The sequence below is a fragment of the Alosa pseudoharengus genome, unplaced genomic scaffold (genome assembly GCF_046254945.1).
Source record: "Alosa pseudoharengus isolate Yale_2024_CS ecotype anadromous, Long Island Sound unplaced genomic scaffold, YU_APseudo_1.1 YU_APseudo_1.1_scf_6, whole genome shotgun sequence".
In the NCBI taxonomy this organism is placed as follows: Eukaryota; Metazoa; Chordata; class Actinopteri; order Clupeiformes; family Clupeidae; genus Alosa; species Alosa pseudoharengus.
The window spans coordinates 23,567,516-23,587,515 of NW_027468848.1; the positions used below are offsets into that span (position 1 = coordinate 23,567,516).

General features: G+C 45.0%; 1 protein-coding gene across 1 annotated transcript in view; it reads left to right on the plus strand.

Moving 5' to 3' along the window:
- Positions 1-20,000, plus strand: part of ncor2 (nuclear receptor corepressor 2) — a gene marked incomplete in the record, with an annotated part of 110,346 nt that overhangs the window by 27,115 nt on the left and 63,231 nt on the right. Inside the window, 3 exon segments of the mRNA XM_076270286.1 lie at positions 1,450-1,691; positions 5,600-5,712; positions 11,519-11,696. Of these exon segments, the coding sequence (XP_076126401.1) occupies positions 1,584-1,691; positions 5,600-5,712; positions 11,519-11,696 (399 nt within the window).

Sequence of the window (20,000 nt, forward strand, 5' to 3'; positions counted from 1 at the left end):
TTCACCCTCTCCCTTCCTCTCGTGTGTGTGTCTTTAGGCTTGTTTGGGTGAGAATGAATGTGATATATTATCTGTCCTCCTTGTGCCATTAGAGCGTGTTGAAATTTGTGCAAGTTCTCCAGTGTGAATACTGTGTGTGTGTGTGTGTGTGTGAGATACAGTTAGGGTCTGTTATCGTTAGTGCGAGTTGGAAACATTTCAGCTTGTACTCAACAGTTGTGACTGACTTGAAAAATAGAAAGAGAAATCCACAAATTCACTTTTTCGAGGAATGTATTCATTAATATATTATTTCTTTATGTATTTATTAATAATGAAAAAAAAACATCTTGAAGGCCAAGATGCATTGAGAATCACTTAATCGTAATGCATTGTGTAATTGAGTAAAAAATTGTAGACGGGATAATTGTAATTGAATGGAGAGACCAGGGAAGATTCACACCCCTAGTGCCATGTGATGCGTTTACGATGGGCGTGTATCATCTGCGTTGCTTGACTACGACCTAGACCTTAAGTTGTCGTCCCCTAGGAATTATATGGTTCTATCTACGTTCTGAGTAGTTCTGAGATTTTTGAGCGTCAAAGTTTTAGAATTCCATAGAGTTATATTGATAAGCGGAACAAACCTCTTTAGATATAATGCCCAAGAGTGCATACAACTACAAGAAGCACTTCATCTCGCCGCCTTAAGTTGTCACAGAATAAGAATCAATAACTCAATTTTGACAAAATGTCAGATAGAACCATATAATTCTAAGGGGACAGTGTGTCTTTGTTTGGCTGTGACACTGGGACTGAGTTAAAGAGGTGGAGACAGCGTGGATGTCTCTGTTTGTCAGTGAGATGGACAGAGAGGATTTGGCGTGGAGAGAGTGGGCTGAAGTTGGGGGTGAGCGTTGGCCAGTTAGACGTGCTCCGAGACGGTCAGTAGAGATGGAGAGAAAGAGAGCATTGAAGGGAGTTTCGGACTCCGTGTAGCGTGAAGCGGTTGTATCCGGTCACTGGCAGGTGTGAATGCAGAGTTTTCTCCCTCGCTTTCCTACACACACACACACACACACACACACACACACACACATACACACTCTTTTACACTTCTCTTCTGTCTGTGTCTTGAACTCCTGACAGCTGCCGCAGCAGTGATGGATTGCTTCTGACAGTTTCTGGGCCTTTTCCCGGAAAGGCCTTGCCCATTAACAACCCCACACACACACACACTCACACTCACACACACACACACACACACACACACACACACACACACACACACACACACACACAGAGTCCAACCAACCGCCCAGCTTCCCAAATAAGTGTGTCTTTTCGCCAATAGCCATCATGGCAGGGAATGTTTACTTACCGTAGCACTCTCGTGTTTACTTGTCAAGTTCTCTGTCTAACTGTTCATCTCTGATCCTGACTGTTCTTTGTTCATTTTGTCACTTTCAGGTCGCTGACCGGCTGCCCCTCCTCCAACCCCTGCCCCCCTTCACTGCCCAAAATGCACGGCATCGCTGTCCCAGCCACGGCCACTTTCTGTGCCTAGAGGAAGTCGCTCGCCAGTGCCCGTCCCCCCGGCTGCCATGTCGTCTCACGGGCAGCAGCTGCCCCAGGGCCGCAGCCGAGGCATCGACCCGCGTCACCTGCCCAGCCCCGCCACCCTGCCTCTGCAGATGCAACGCTCACACACGGTAAGTGTGGGGTCTCTCTCACTCACACTCACACTCACACTCACACTCACACTCACACTCACACTCACACTCACACTCTCTCTCTCTCACACACACACCATTATAAGCGTGCCCATTGAATGTATTTCCCAGTACACAGTCACAAGCATTCTCAGTATGGGTAGTGTTGTGGGTACTGACATGTCAGTACTCCCATGTATTTACTTATGAGATTACACACTTCTAATCTGTAACGTTTCCATTGCACTCACCTGTCTCTTGTGTGCTGCTTTTGAGAACCCGTAGACATCCAGGCATGGCAATCTGCTTGCCCTTGGTGACTGGGGCAATGATCTCCTCACCCCTGCAATAGGATTAGGTGCAGGTGGACAGGGCGGCATGGGGAGGGGGGCTTTTTGGCTTTGGGGGTTAATTAAAGCAGGGCTATCTGATTTGCCCTGGAGTTCGCTGGTCCCGGGAGTATGGGTCCAGGCTACATGGCTGCCTAGGTATTCTCGTTCCAGCCATTTAGACAACCGCTAGAGTGCCTTGACCTGTAGTGACCCCTCAGATGGGGCTGCAAGTGAGCGCTCACCCTCCTGAGGCAGATGGAGCCTAACAGTGCAGCTCATCCACACAAGTGTTGGTGACGAGCGGAGGAGTTTTGGAGCAGAGGGACAATATAACATAGAGTATTACATTGAAACAGGGTAGTACACTAGGCAGCTCCAGCTTACACAGTAGACATTGAAGGAGAAAATACCTAGTGCTAGAGGTTTAAGTATTCAGCAGGTCATCATGTGCCTCAGTAAGTGCCATTTGCTGTGAAATTTAAATATTTCATGTGGTTTTAGTCTATATATTGAGTATGTCAAACTCTAGGCTGTTTTTTCTTCTTACAATAGAAGTAATTAAATGTCTTGCACTGATAAAGGAAACAGCAGGTTTATGGATGGGTTTGCTGTGTGCTTGAGAGGGTGTTTTGGGTTGACTGGACTTTGGGTGTCTTGTAGACAGCCCCTTAAAGTGTGTGTGTGTGTGTGTGTGTGTGTAAGTGTGTGTGTGTGTGTGTGTGTGTGTGTGGGTGTGTGTGTGTGTGTGTGTGTGTGTGTGTGTGTGTGAATCACGCATGATAAGACCCCCTGCAGACGGAGAGGATTTTGCCAACAGAGAATTATCACGCTCCACTGGAGGTCATGACCCTCCCCTCTCCCCCTCCATTAGTTGCTCTCCATCTCTCTCTCTCCTCTCTTCATCTCTTTCTCCCTCTCTCTCTCTCTTCCTCCCCCACAATTGCTCTTCCTCCATTCACACATCCACCTTCTTGTTGTAGCCTGTCTGCCCAGTACTGTATTCAGCCACTAATACCCCCCATTCCCAGCATGCACTGCAGTCTATCATGTTCTAAGCCATATGGTGGTTTCTGCGTAGGATGTGCTGCTGTGCACAAGGCTACGGCTATCCTCATGGCAAGATATGGGTGGGTGTAATGCTTGAATGTTTGTCAGCTCTGCCCTGTGTGAGCCTGGTTTGTTTGTTGGTTTATCAATTTTTTTTGCTCTGTCACTACTATTGTAGCTACACACACACACACACACACACACACGCACACACACACACACACACACACACACACACACACACTTTATCATTATGCTTATTCTTTTAGCATATTTAGTCAGGACTTTTTGCAGCTGTCTCTCTAACACACACAATACATTCATTTCGACACAGAGACCATCATTTGAGTCAGGAGCTAGAGAGAAAGCACATGTCCACAATCACACACAGACACAGAGTCAAGGGCACATTAACTCCCTCACATTTTGCAGTATATTCCTAGCTATGCACACACACACAAAGAATCTGGAATTAAGTAATGATTCGGACCTTCCCAGAACTTATTTTCTCGTCTAATTTAATGATCTCCAGGTAATGTGCCGCTATAAATCACTGACCAGGGAGGAGGTACACTAGATATAAAGACTGTAAAGAAAGGTAGGAGGACAAGGAGAGAGAGAAAGAGAGAGAAAGAGACCCACCATTCTTTGTTTTTTGTGCCCCATTGTCTAAAGAAAGAGTGTGTGTGTGTGTGTGTGTGGGTGTGTGTGTGTGTGTGTGTTAGGGGTGTAACGGTACACAGAAGTCACGGTTCGGTTCATATCTCGGTTCGGACATCATGGTTTCGGTACGAGTTCGGTACAATGGAGGGAAAAGCGAAACAAAAATGCAGAAAGCAATTTTTTGTTTTATTGTGCAGGTTCTACCACCTAGTGTCATATAGTCTCTCTCCCCTGAGCTATCTACAACAGCCTGAAGTGTAAATAATAATGTAAACAGTAGGGCCTACAATAAGTACCCAGACTCCATCTGTAACTTGTAAACAAAATAAGACAATCAGCTATAAAACGGAAAATAGGCCTACAGTTTCTGAAAGTGCAAATTACATAGAATAAGAATTTTTAAAAATCCACTTAAGCAAGACCTTCAACATCTGTGATTAGTTGTATATGGAAAGGTCTACAATTTGCCTCAATATTTTTCAGTGTGTGTACAATAAAAACCTAAAAAAAACTGTGAAAATATTACACTATTTTGCCTTCTTTTAAAAAGAATTACCACGTGATTTACATAGCTTTCTGTTATTATGAAATAATTTTAAGCCATAGGTTTTGGTCCTATTTGCGGGTGTGTGTGCGTGTGTGTGCGGGTGTGTGTGGGTGTGTGTAGGATTATGCAGGAGGGCCGAGGTGATGGCGACGGTGATGTAGATGAGAGGAGATGGCCGGTGAGAGAACCGAGATGTAGCCAAGGAAAGCGGGAGGCATTGGGGAGGAGGACTGTTGCTGGTGTCAGATCTGTGTGGCATTGGCATTACTAGCTGTGTGTGAGAGGGAGGCATTGGGGAGGAGGACTGTTGCTGGTGTCAGATCTGTGTGGCATTGGCATTACTAGCTGTGTGTGAGAGGGAGGGATTGACAGAGGATTTGGTGAAGTGGATTAGCATTTTGAAGTGTCAAACTAATGTAGAATCTCGGGAACGTGACCTGTGCTGTGTATGGCAGCATATTTGGAGCCCTGGGCATGTTGGATGTTTTTCAGAAAGGATCTGTGAACTCCTGCATGTGTATTCAGGGTTCAGATGTAAGGAGCTGTGTTGGCATAAGAGCTGAATCATGTCACCCTATCCAGATTGGGCGCAGTGTATGCAGAGGTGTCCAAATGGTTTGGCCACCATAGCGGAGGCTAAAGGATAGGCCTACATGCAGCATGAAAATATTTACATGATATCTAGGCTCCGTTAAGATTGATTAATCCATGTTTCATTACTTTAGTGAAGGCAAACAGACCCTTATAGGGTTTCATTTAAGCACTCAACTAAGAATCATGTATGTAGCACAGGGCTTTCACAACCACTTGATATTAGCTGACAAGTGTTTAATAAAAGTTGTCGACTAGTCATTATGAACAAGTACAGTGCCTGTGCTAGTTGTTGGCAGCGGGTGTTTCACCTTTATGTGTTTAAACATAGCAGACAAGTTCCTATTGTACATTAGTGCAGCAGTGCACAACTTATTTGTGACAGTGGAACAGGTGTCATTTTTGGAGCCATACATTGGAATGTCTAGCCTACCTAGCCTGTCTAGCCTTTAGTCATTTTGTTCATAACTAGTTGACTGCTGCCTACAGCACCGACCAGTGATTTTTAATATTTAACTTGTTGATAAAACCCCTACACGAGCAACACGCAAAGAGGAATCCTCCTTGTGTTTTGCAATGGTATTGATGCACTGGTCTGTATGTTTTGAGATGACTACCTCTGTGCTGTATGTGCATCTTGTTCTAGTTTTTGTTGCAATGTGATGCTGTGATGTTATCCTCCTTATACTGATTGTGTGTGTGTGTGTGTGTGTGTTTGTTTGTTTCAGGATGTGGGGCTGGTGGACTACCATCACTCACGGGACTACCCAGCACACCTGGCCCTGTCCCAGCACCGCCGCCGACCCTCCCTGCTGTCCGAGTTCCAGCCTGGTAACGAAAGGTGAGCGCACACACACACACACACACACACACACCAATCACCATATGCCCGCAACCACATTGATAGGAAAGAATGTTATGCCATATCATTGCAGCATTTTGTCATATTAATGTTGTTATGTGCTTGGATAGGGAAGGTATTTCAGCCATTTGTTTGCATTACATCCGTCTTCCTATCTCTTCCTGTCCTACACATGTGCACACATGGTCATGCTTACAGCTGACAAAGTAGGGAGACCAAAAGTCTACATGCAGATGTACTCAAATATGCAAACCTAGGCCACATGTGCTAACAGCTATGCCTACACACACACACACACACACACACACACACACACACACACACACACACACACACACACACACACACACTCGTCTTCACAGTTATACATTTTATAGTTTTAACAGCCTTCATCGTTTTACCCTTCCCTAACCCTGGTAGACTCTTTAGCCTATGTCTTTATCCCTTAGAGAGGATAGTGTGTGGGTGTTTCTTGGTATCATGTTAGAGTTATTCTCCCTTTCCTGTTCTGTATGTGTTGATGTAAGAGATGCAAGCACAAGCACACACTTTCCTGGGCGTGCTGGCTTCAGCTATGGAAAAGGCTGGCAATATGTTTTACACAGGAGTGGTGTTAAGACGATCAGTACCTGGGCTATTCCTTGTTGTTCACTATTGTATCACTATTTTGGCCATCTTGTTGCCATTTTCAGACCGTAATCCATATGGTAGTGTGCAAATGAAATACAGCACATGTCTTTTTGGCTGCAACAATAGGTACAGTTACCTGTTAATGAGCATCTGAGTAATTGGTACAGTTACCTGTTAATGAGCATCTGAGTAATTGTACTGGCCCTTGCCTCCGAGTACCCTGTTTGGACAGAGCAGCTGTTGCATGAAGGCCACACCAGTCGTCCGAGTCCAGCTCTTTTGAGTGCGAGCCTGCGTGCTGTGGGTGAGGTCATGGCAGCTCTGTCTGTGCTCGCCGCTCAGTGCTGGAGAGTAGTTTTCAGGCATCCAGCAGCAGGTTGCCCCTGCAGATGGGCTGCTGGCTCCGCCGAGAGCAGGAAATTCCCCTGCCAGAGCACCTGCGTCCTTATCACACTCCCTCATCAGCCCAGCTATGAGAGGCACTTGCGGAACTCCCTCTCCGTGTGTGTGTGTGTGTGTGTGTGTGTGTGTGTGTGTGTGTGTGTGTGTGTGTGTGTGTGTGTGTGTGTGTGTGTGGTGGGGTACACCAGAACCTGCCTTTCTCTGTTCTACTTCAGTTTCTTCAACAATAAAGCTGTGTGTGTGTGTGCGCCTCAAAAGGGTTCTCGACTGTTGTACAAATAAATGGCTGATCTTTAATATCTGCAATATCTACATTGCCCATTATCAACCAACCATTCATTCAATTTTCCAAAGGCACATTCTGTTTACTAATCTGGTATCATTTTAAAAGGCTAACTGAGAGAAAACATTGGAGAACCCTTTTGCAATTGTAATGTAAGCCCATAATGCAATCTGAAAACTGCTGCCCTGTTTTAAAATAAATAAATAATGCAACTGATTTCAGCTGGTATTCTGTCTAATGGAGTGGAATGGAAATGTGTAGGTTAGTAGAAAGCCTTCACAAATTGTACAGTGCAATCCTGTGGATATGAGAGTGTGCATATCCAAACAGATTGTAAAGCCTGAATACATTAAAGTCGGTGAAAAGAGAGGTTCCCCCTTCACTGTGATGTGCTTTGGGTGCCTTGAAAAGTTCTATATAAAAGCAATGTGGTGGTGTTGTGTTGTGGTGCCAGCAGAGTGCTGCTTAAACTGTGGGTTCCCTAACAACCTAATGGCTGTCAATCAGCTGTGTGTCAGGACCCTTATCGCAGCCTGACTGGCAAGTCTAAAACTGTGTGTGTGTGTGTGTGTAAGGCTATGTAGGGCCAGGGACTGTGTGTGAGGGGTTTCTCCCTCCCTTATGCCCTTTTGTTAAAGATGGCAGAGGAGTCTGACAGATGTGCAAGTCCTTCCACGATAACACCAGTGACTAGCGCTATCAGCGTGCCCGATCTGACCTCAATTCACTGAGCTGTATCACCCTATGCTTCTCTTTCTTTCTTTTCTTTCTCTCCATCTATCTCTCTCTTTCTTTCTGCCTCTCTTTCCCAGCCCTGTTTCTGTTTTCGCTGTACTCTGACAAATCTCCCCATGGATCAGATTATGTTGCACGCTCATGCATGAGAGTGGGGGGTGGGAGAGAGTAAGAGAGAGAGATAGGGGATGTGTGTGTGTGTGCGCGCGCGCCAGAAAGTGCAGAAGAGAGATGGGATAAGGGAGAGGGAGTGTGTGTGTGTGTGTGTGTGTGTGTTTATAAGCGGTCATGCTTGTGTGTGTATGAGTGAGATAAAAGCCACCATGTGATTATGTAAGTGCCAAGCCTCCATGCAAATCAGCGGAAGTGGGTGTGAGAGTGTGTGTGTGTGTGTGTGTGAGAATGTCTGTGCATAGGCATTAGCACATCTGGGGTTCTCTTTCTCATAATTAAGATGGCACCCACAGTGTCTCTTTCTCATGCTTGTACACACACACACACCCCCCTCCAGACCCCCAGACTGCATTCCTCCCCTGTTCCAGCTTTCATATGCTAATGCAGCCACAGCTTTATTGGCTTACTGAGCCAGAACTCTCTCTCTCTCTCTCTCTCTCTCTCTCTCTCTCTCTCTCTCTCTCTCTCTCTCTCTCTCTCTCTCTCTCTCTCTCTCTCTTTTTCTCTTTCTCTCTTTCTTTCTCCCACTTTCTTTCTTTCTCTTTCATTCTTTCTCGGTCTTGAAAATGTTCTTGTGTCCCTTTTAAACCGTAATCCATCTAGACTGTTAAGAAGAGTCTTCATTATGCTGCCTTCTCTCATTTACACTGAACCAAACCGAGGCGGCATAATGGCGCCCCATATAGTGCTTGGAGTCAACAACAACATCAGTCAGCTTTAACTCATTTGATCATTTCACCTCATCACCTCAAGTAGCATGCATTCTGATGCAATTTTCAGATCTGATATCAAAATCTGGCTGGTCTCAAACATGGCATTATCACGCTAAATGCTATGTAGCATACCATGCCTCTTATTCCACGTTGGCGATTGCCAGGGATGCACCGATATATATCGGCCTGAAATTGGTGTCGGCATTGTTGACTGATATCGGCTATCGCCAAATGTATGACATTTACCAATTATAGTGTCTGTCGATTATCTGTTATGTTGCATCCATTCTGCGCTGGATGAATGTTGTGTTGTGTGCAGAGTGGGACCTTAAGAGATGGTGTTATGAATGCCTTAAAGACTTGAATGTTGTGAATAATTGAATATTTTTGTTTCCACTCTACTAAAGGGTATAAGTAACAACAAAAATTAGGTAAACAAACAAAAAATATCACCATGGGGCAGCGCTATACCCCCTCAGTGTAAACAAGCTAAGTGGACATACTGAGGCATATTATTTATGTCATTATAGTGGGACTACTTCTCTTTCAAAGTCTGCACCATCCAGAAACGTCCTTCACACAGATTACAGCTGATAAACGGTTTGTTCTGGGGTGCACTTGTCTGTCCATCCCTGCACAACTCCATCCTCCGTCCTCAACCCACGAGCGTCTGATCCCCCCCCCCCCCCCCACACACACACACACACACACACACACACACCCCGGACTGGCTACCTCAGACCTGTAAACAGTGCGCCTGACGTGGTGTGGAGTCGTTAACACCCTAGAGCTTTAACGACCTGCGGCGTCGATTGATTAATGGCGTGTTATTAAATAATCAGGCGCAGGATGTGTGCGCTGCGCTAGGCGAGGAAGCCATCCCTGCCCCTGCTCCCACTCCAACTCCCATTAAAAAGTCCTTATCTGACTGCATTGCTCCTGAGGGTTGGCAAGCCATCACTCAACCCGTCTTGCTCGCTCACTCACTCACTCACTCACTCACTCACTCACTCACTCACTCACTCACTCACTCACTCACTCACTCACTCACTCGCTCGCTCTCTCTCTCTCTCTCTCTTTTGCTCTCTCTCTCTCTTTTGCCCTCTCTCTCTCTCTTTTGCTCTCTCTCTCTCTTTTGCACACACAGAGACACAGACACACACTCTTGTGCTTTGTCTTTGTCTCCCTGGCCTTCTCTCTCTCTCTCTCTCTCACCCTGATTCCTTTTGAAGACTATTGGACTGTGATTCTTGGAACGCCATAAAAGCGTTGTGATTATGGGGAGGTGAGAGAGGCGGGAGGGGAGGGGAGGGGAGTTGCATACATCAAGCGCACATTTCATCCTTCCCTTTTGTGTGTTGGTTTCAGTGACGTGTGGGATGTGGTGGTTTTGTGTCGCTTACATTCTTTGTCTTTAAGGTGTCAAGGTGATCGCAGAGGTTCATCTTGATCTTAGTTGTCATTGTATGTCTTATATCTGTGGAGAGTTAAATGGACCCAAACATGATTGGTCCACCCTTGGTTTCCTTGTCACCTGTGTGCACACACACACACACACACACACACACACACACACACACACACACACACACACACACACACACACACACACACACACACACACTAGCACTCACATTTTCAAGTAGGCACTAGGCTGTCATGCATTCTTGCCATTAGTAATTTTGCGCACACACACACACACACACACACACACACTCCCTGGCGCACACACAAACGTGGTACAGTACTTTGAGCAGAGCGTGACAGATCGGGTTTCGCCCAGGCACCCCCCTCCCCTTTCCCCCATCCCCCTTCCGGCTGGCTCATGACTGGTCTCTGTAATTGTTAACATTCCAGGCCACCCGCTCTGCTCTGTCTTTGGAAGTACTACACACACACACACACACACTATATAGAAATTTGCTTATATTCAAACACGCACAAAGCAGGTTCTTTCTTGGACCTACATGTAAGTTTTGAGTATATTGTGTGTTTCATTCATGGGATGACCATGTGAAAAGGACTTGCACCGGCCCTTTTCTCTCTCTCTCTCTCTCTGTGTGTGTGTGTGTGTGTGTTTGTGTGTGTGTGTGTGTTTGTGTGTGTGTGTGTGAACAAGAATACTGATTTGCTATCTACTTTCAATTACTCCCCATAAAGAACTAGATAAAGAGGGGCAGCCATTAAAACCACTCGCCATAAAGTCGAGTCCCTGTGAAATGCTGTGTTTTCTGTAGCAAGTTTCTGACACACACACACACACACACACACACACGGTCTGCTGTACTTGGTGCCCTGTGTGAGCGTAGGCAGAGTTGTCCATCAGCACTCTTGTGTGAAAGTGCACAGAGATGCGTCAAGTAGCACACACACACACACACACACACACACACACACACACTCTTATGCATATAATCACACAATCAAAGCAGTCACGGCACTTTCATCTCTTCCTATGGATTTAGCCTCGAGCCAAGCCTTCAGAAGTGCCTCGTGTACTTCCAGACACATGCTTCCTGAAGTGTTTGGGTTGGGGTGGGGGAAGGGGGATTCCTCTGTGAGTGTGTGTATATATTTATATATATTTGTATGAGGGGGAAAATGTGGGAAAAGCTCCCACACCTTAAAACATGTCTGCAGCTGCTCCTCAAAAGGTTTCCTAGCGTTGGGAGGGCCCTCATGTTCCTGTTCAGGATCCAAAACAGTATTCATCACTATGAACAGGCTACCAGTGTGTCACAGTTTTGATGGCATGGGATATTCCACCGTTTTAATTTATTTGCTGTAGCCTGTAGCTCTCCTTCACTATGTTACCCATAACCCACTGTGGCTATTTTCTTCTGCACAGGGGTCAAGAGGTGCACATTCGCTATGACCACATTTACATGCCCGAGCCCAACAGCCAATCGGAGATGGAGTTCTCTGAGATCAAACGGCCTCGTCTAGAGATGGGGGCAGAGGCTCTGATCCGCCACCCTTCCCATCGCCAACCGCTGCCCATGGGTGGGGCCGAGGATGTGTCCAAGGTGAGTGACTTCTCGCTTCTCTCGTACCTATAGACCCTTTCAAACTGTTCCGATAGGGTTTCCGATTGAAATGTTCAATACCAACGCAGTGACTTTGAAATGAAAATTAATCAGACTTCAGCTTTTAATGCTCTTCAAAATGTCAACTTTAAAACATGTTGAAAGGGTATACTCATCATCCTCACTTTTCTCTGAACGAAAGCATGTAATGTCCTTTTCAAAACTAATTTAAGGGAATATTTTGAAAAATGCTTTGCTTAAATTAATATTTGTAGAGAAATGTACTGTTCTTGATGTATGACTACTTGCTGTGCTGTTAAAGCACAATGTGTTAAGGAGGGATGATTATGAGGTTCAAGAAGAGATATTTGTCATTGATACCAAACTACCGCAGTGTGTTTCTGGTCAGGTCTCTCCTCGTCTGTTACGTGTTGTCGTCAGATAGAGAAGTGGTTCTTAACTGGCATAGATTTCAAATAAATGTTTTTACCACACGTAACGTCACGTTATCTTGGGACTATTTGCATCAAAATCATGCCCAACTTAATGATTCACATCTAGTTTGTTTTACAGTATGCATTTCGATTACTTTCTTATATACTAAACTGCATGTATATGGGCTGATCTCCGTTGCATGCCAACCGCACATTACAAGAAAGTGTAATAGTTACCCAGCAATAGAACTACAGTAATTAGCTAAACGATTTATTTTTCTAACAGAGTTAGGAATATGGCATCGTCCCTGTAGATGGGTAGCTAGCAGAAGCCCTCCCCACCTCTTCACTCTGCATGTCAGGCTCTCATGGCAGACTGTGCATTTGCCACTTGTGCAGAACTTTCTCTCTCTTTCCCAGAGCTCCCTTCCCCCTTTGAGACTGAAGCATGAGAATCTCAATGACTCAACTTTTTTCCCAATTTCAAAATAAAAGCTACTGCACATCTATTCCTCCAAAAGCCATTAAGGTTATGAAGGAGAGCTCACACTCTTCTGACCCTATTCAGAATGGCGTTGTGACCCTGCAGTTGAGCGACGCTAAGCTAGCGGACACTAGACGCTGTCTCTCAATTGAAATCCAGTCCCGACTCTTGTCTTTCCCTGTCCTTTTACTCCCATGCAAATGAGGAGCTCAGCTGTGATTCGATTTCCCCTTTATTCAAATGAAAGGGCCCGCTGTGATCCCCTGCTCCAGCCGCCTTTGCTAGAACGTCTCTCTGGCTTTGCAGCTGTGTGTGTGTGTGTGTGTGTGTGTGTGTGTGTGTGTGTGTGTGTGTGTGTGTGTGTGTGTGTGTGTGTGTGTGTGTGTGTGTGTGTGTGTGTGTGTGTGTGTGTGTGTGTGTGTGTGTGTGTGTGTGTGTGTGTGTGTGTGTGTGTGTGTGTGTTGGTGGGGATGGGGGGGGCGATCTGCCTTGAAGTAACAGGATCTGTGGCTGTCATGATGCCCACACAGTTTAAACCTCCCTTGAGTAACACAAGAGGATGTGATGGTGATTGGTGGGTTGGGTGGATAACAGTTATGAATCGGAGTGATTGACAGTTGAGGCTGTAGGGCTTTGTGGGTTAACTATTCTGCTCTGGGACCTCCTACCCCCAGATATTTGTTTTTCAAACCTTCCCCCTTTCCCAAATCTTTCTCTCCCTCTAGTCTACTCACTTGGTTTTTCTTTTACACTCCCTGTCAACATCTTATTTGGTCTTATCATCTTATAATGCCCCCCCCCGCCCTCTTCTTTATCATACTCTCCTCCTGCTCTCTCTTTACCCACACTCTTTGCTCTTTGTTTTTCTCTTTCTCCCTTTCTCCCTTTGATCCCTCTCTTCTTCCTGAGTCTGTATGAGTCTCTCTCTCCCTCTCTCTCTCTGCAATCCCCCCTCAACCCCCCCCCCCCCCCCCCCCCAACCCTAACCCCCCCCATGTGTCGGTGCCAGTGGCGGCTGGCCTCTTGACCGGGCCCTGGCAGCGGAGTGGAGTGGAGCTGAGCGGCCCGGAGTGGAGCTGAGCGGCCCTGAGTGGGCTGAGTTGGAGCCAGAGCTGGAGGGGAGATTGGGGCCAAGGACGGCTCCAGCTGAACCTCAAGGGTGGAAACTGGGTTAGCAAGGTCGTAGCCCCGGGGACCAGACTTGCGCCATGAGGCCCAGATGGTTCAGCCAGTTCTGGAGGCCTTTAAATGCCATTCATGCACTCCGCTAACAGCTAGTTTGGTCCTACCAGAGCTGTCCAAACAGATAACAGATTAGGTTGGCTCGTGTACACACACACACACACACACACACACACACACACACACACACACACACAGTTCCAGAGTCTATTTTGGAAATAGCAGTTGTTTCCACAGACAGTAAAATATGCGTAGGATAGCCGTAGCGCTGCAGGCTTTTGCTGAGGATGAGGGGTGAGGCCGTCCGTGTCACATGAGTGAGTGCAGGCTCTTTATGACCCTAGTGTCTGTTCCGCAACAAACCACAACCACAATATGCAGCAGTTTTAGGAGAGCTATTTTATCAATGAACTTGCATAACTTCCACAATGATACAGGACCACTGTTGACTTATTTTTAAGCTGAGTTGTATTTAGCAGATGACATTGACACCAGTTTGGCCAGCTAAATGACATGAGCCAGTTGACTGTTATATTGTCCCCTCTTACCCAAATTTAGACAGCCAAGTAACTCCTGAATTCTATAGAACAGCAGGGAGAGAAATGTTTAATTAATTGACACGTCCCATCTAGTTTTCTCAACTAATAGACTCTACACTCTACACTGTAGAATTCACACTGAGCCATTTGGAAGGCAAAATATTAGTTCATTGTTTTTTTATTGTTTAATATAGTAAGATATTGATACCATTACCGTTGCCCATAAACGATACCTGGACCGGACGTAACCCTGTTGTTAATGCATTTAGCTGATTTTTGAAACAGTTTGTGGTCATGCTGTGGATGTATACAGCAGTTGACGGTCTTATTCAAATTTGCCGTGGTCTCCTTATTTTGAATATAACTGTCAATTCATTTGAATGTCACTCAGCAACCGTAGGATAACATCAGAAAAATGTGCAGTGGTCTCTTTAACTTTTCTCAAAGCTGTATGTGAATGGGAGGGAGAGGGACAGAAGGTGAAATAGAAGTGGCACGGGTAATAACTCAAACAAGAGCAGCTCAGGGACCAGCTTGGTGGGTTCCTGTTTTCTAGGTCAGTGTGTGTGTGTGTGTGTGTGTGTGTGTGTGTGTGTGTGTGGTGTTGCACAATATTGAAACCAGGAAGAACAGTGAGGATGAATGATTGTGCTGTGTCATTACTCCCAGGTCCCCCATGTGTTCCACAGGTGTGTGTGTGGGAATGTGTTTAACTGTGTTAAAGGACAAAAACTTTCCATAGTCAGGTGTCAATATGTAGACAGAATGTGGTGGTTTTGAGGTAATACATTCAAGCAACAGTAAGCAAGCAGTCTTTTGATAGGTTAAAAACATATTGAAATATGAATATTATTAGTTATTAGGGAGGCCCATTTAAAGATGAAAGATATGTAGATAGAATAACATCCCACTAACATATTCAGCCTGTAGGATATATGGCTCTGTTGCTGTGGCTGATTGGTGTTATCAGTGACATTTTATTAGCCTGGCCCTCCCGTCTATACCTCGGCTCATTTTCATCTCACTGAGATACTAGACTGGCTCGTCTCAGTGCACTTATGTTTCTCCTCAGCCACCAGGATGGCTCGCCAATCAGTGACCAGAGGGGATGGCGCTAGTTTTGAAACCAAAGTGGCAATGCTTAACAGTAGTAGCAATGCTCGCAAACATTAAAAAAAATGCAGTTGGAAGAATGTGTAAATTTATACAGCAAAGGTAAATACATTGTTTCCTGACTGGTGATGCAGTTTATTATCAGTTTGTTCACAAAGTGAAACAAAGTGTGTAAGTATGGTGATAAGAGGCTATCATTTTATAGTTGAAGACATTCATTTAATCATGTTATTATGACAGATCTATGTTCAAGGATGCACATGGCTGGACTGGGCTGCATGTGCATGTGTGTGTCCAAACTTGTGTGTCAGTCCCAGCATATAGGCTGAAGGATATTCTAACACCCCATGTACCATGATGAGCATGAGTGTGGATAGGGCTGCACGATATATCTAAAATCTATCGTTATCGCGATATCAACGCTTGCGATGGACATACCGCAAAGATTACTTAATTTTCGATACATTTTGATACATTTTCTGTGCCGCGCGCATTCCATACAGTCTGTATTCACATTCTGAATGTCAACATATTTTACCAAACCGATGCTGTCATGCAGCCCTAGAAGCCCGTCCCCCACCAGTTTAGGTGTGTGGTGTTTTAGGTGTTGAGGCAGGAGCTAAGTCGTGATGGCTGAAGATAGCGAGTCAAGCGAGGTAGGCTACACTTGGGTGAAGAGGAATTGGTGACTAAAAGGAAAAACACGTCTGTTATATGGAGATATTTTGGTTTTATGAATGCCGACTTATTACAAACACAGCGCCAAATGAGTCCTTCTCCACCGTGTTCAAATAAACAATTTCTTTCGTTGTTGTTATAGGATCAGAAGATAGCCTATCTGTCTTTCACTGTAAGGCTTGTATTTCATCATTTGCATTTAGCAAAAGCCCCAGACAGCAGCAGAGAGGTAATCAGGATTCGTTATTTGTAAAAGTTGTTTAGCCTACTTTGTTAGCCTGGACTGTGTGATCGCAGCCACTTACTTTCACTTTCCGCGGCATGCCGGTAGCAACGTGGGATGCGCAGCGTATGAGGTTACAGACTGGGATACTTTTTTAGAGTAGTAGAGGATTTTAGATGAGTGACCGCAGCGATATAGCTTAAGTTGCCTACAGTAGCTTTTTTGCTAGGCCCAGCAAAGGCTGGCAAAATGTGGAATATTCCGCTGGTTGGTGCACAAGTATTCAGATTGGCTGTCTATCCGTCTTTTACGAGGATTTTCTTGGAGCACATCTTCCACACAACTTCGATAGCCTAGTCAGTGGGTATCTTAGCTGTCCACCTAGGCTACATAGCCTAATATACTGCTCAAAAAATTAAAGGAACACTTACAGTTTTCCACAATTGTTCAAACCCATTTTTTGAAACCTTCCACCCTTCTCTCCATTCTCAAACTGCATTCACAGAATGTCTTGACAGTTCTTGCAAAATAAAACTCGCCTTAAAAGTTTTTCTTATGCTCAGAATCAAACAGTGTCAGCACCAATCCAGTGTATGATTGAAGTGTCCCCTTAATTTTTGAGCAGTATATTTTATTTTGTTTATGTAGAAAATTATACATTTAATTATGTAATTATACATTTACCCCCCCCCCCCCCCCCCCACCCTACAGTCTATGTTAGCAGCAAGTAGAATGGAGAAAAACATTAAATATTTAAATATCGCAAGTTATATCGTTATCGCAGTACTCAATAATGTTATCGCATGTTTTCCTAATATCGTGCAGCCCTAAGTGTGTAGCCTATCAGCTCTCTCCTGTCTTTAGTGTGTGTGTGTGTTTAGTGTGTGTGTGTGTGATCACACCCAGTCATCTGTATTTTGGTCCTGCTCTGTGCCAGTGTTTCCCCCTCTGGGCTTAAGGCTATTTTTGTCAGTTGTGACAATAAGACCCTGCTGTGTGTGTGTGTCTGTGCCTGCACACATTTTACTTGTGCCTGTACTTTGTACCAAGCCGGATGTGTGTAGAAGACGCTGTGCAATTGTAATGAATTAATGATGACTTTGGCCTAGATATGGCAAAAACAAGAAGATGAGAAAATTGGACAAATGGAGGGAGAGCTGGAGGAGAATAGTGAGGGAGGGAGAGAACAGTTGCATGGAAAGATGGGAAGATGAAGAGAGATCTCCTTTCTTTCTTCCCTCCCTTCTTTCACCGCTCTCTACCACATCCTCTTCCTTTCAAAGGCTGATTGCATCTGACAGCTTATATAATGGGGCTTACTCACAGCGAGTGGGGGGTGGGGGTGGGGGGTTGCTAATGTGGAGAGGGAAGGGGAACGGGACGCGTGCATATACAGTGCAGTGAAATAGTACTCAGACCCCTTCACATTTTATGTTGCTGTTGTCTTTTGTCTCCTCGATTTGGGCCCTATTTTTTGGCTCTAAACTGTCAGTAGTGACTGAAACAATGAGGGTGCAGTATTGAGCTAGCGCTGTTGTATTGACCCTATTGTACAGTGTGCAGTATGGAGATTTTGAATGGAGAGAAATGGAAGTTATCTGAGGTGCAGTATATATGAAGCGCCTATTAGCACCTGTAGCCTATTTTACATTTATTGTAGATTTGAGGAAAATAATTCAAACTGTTTAAGCGAGAGGTTGCGACAACAGAATGTAAAAAAGTGAAACAGTCTGGATACTCCCTGAATGCAAACTACAGAGTGATCTGATTTAGAAGGACACAAATAAGCACAGATCAGTTATCAATGTAGTGTCTAACTTATCTGTACCCACAGGAGGACTTAGATGTAAGCTAAATTACAGTGATACTTGATATGCAACTAAAACACACACACACACACACACACACCATTCCACAGGCTATTCTGGAAATATAATTTGTTTCACACCTCCTGTTTAGTTGTCTCTGTTAATAGAAGAATGTAACAGAACTGTGTGAGTTTGTGTGTGTGTGTGTGTGTGCGCTTATGTCTACCCTGATACCTTTTACCTACATTTTAATAGTAGTCATAACACACACCCACACACATCCTCTGTCACTACGCTGCATATTTTAATGGTTATGAAACAGAGATCACGCACACACATACACTCACACACTCAGACACCCCCCCATGTTCCTTTTGGCCTATACCGCCTATTGTTTAACCGTTAATATTGTTGTCATGGTGAGGCAGCTACTGGCAGAGAAATAAGTGTCTAAGTGTCTCTGTCTGCCTGTTTTTTTTGTCTTGTCTGCTTTTAGAAGGCTTGTAGAATAGTAATGGGAAGAACTTATTTGGAAGTCAGTCTGAGAATTGTTGCTCCACACCCCAATACCAAAATGCTCCCACAATCTCTCTCTCTCTCTCTCTCTCTCTCTCCAACACACGCACGCACACACACACAGAGACACTCTTATACTCAAGTCCCCTCCAGCTTATCTGTGCACATCGTTATGCATATAAGCGCCATAGAGGCAACTACTAACATCTACGTGCCTACTTCTATTATTGTCAATGTCTCTACCTGACTAGACAGTCATACTCCTCAGCCTACTGTTTCACACTCTTGGTTGTATAACTTGCTCTTTGTTGTATATTATGTGAGGGATAATGGCCACCAAGGTGTCCCCATGTACCGAATTAATGGACGAGGCGAAGGCAAAGGTCCATTCATTCTGTATCAGGACACCTGGAAGGCCTTATACCGCTTTTCCACCAGTTGTCACTCATGTAAGAAAATAGTAATTCATTTCTAACACACAAAGGAATCGTGGTTCAGTTTAAAAATAAGATGACTTATTCAGTGTTTTGTACTGACTTTCATTGGTTACTAACAGTGATAATGCCTGAAGTTAGCTAGTTTACTGTTGACTCCATTATTGCAAACTCTACTTCCTAGTTCAACCGTCGTTTACTATGGTTGCTATACTTTCATTCAAAAGAGTATTGATATGGAACGGTGATTTAACTTTTTCAAGGATCTACCTCATAGGTGGCCCGATATACAGAACTTATAAGTATATGTACTCTTTTGATCCCGTGAGGGAAATTTGGTCTCTGTGTTTCACTAATTCACGGATTAGGATAAATGCACTCAGCACACAGTGTACACACAGTGAGGTGAAGCACACTAATCCCGGCGCAGTGAGCTGCCTGCAACAACAGCGGCGCTCGGGGAGCAGTGAGGGGTTAGGTGCCTTGCTCAAGAGCACTTCAGCCGTGCCTACTGGTCGGGGTTCGAACCGGCAACCCTCCGGTTACAAGTCCGAAACGCTAACCAGTAGGCCACGGCTGCCCCATAGCCCCCTTGTTAGCCATTCAGAAAATAGTATTTCTTGTCTCCGGGCGGATAATGTATAATAGTAAAGCTTGGCAAAGATTGGCAGCTGCCTTACTTACTAAAGACTGACTGGAGGTGCATAGCTGACCCCAAACGTTCTTGTATTGCGCTAGTTCACTGTCCATGACTTCCTTATGATTTAGTGGGCCAGATGGAAAAAGAGCAGGTAACCATAGCGTGTGTGCGTGTGTGTGTGTGTGATGTAGCCAAGGGTAACCGTGAAAGGGAGTCTGAGGCTGGAGATCTGGAGATACTATAATGTGATCTT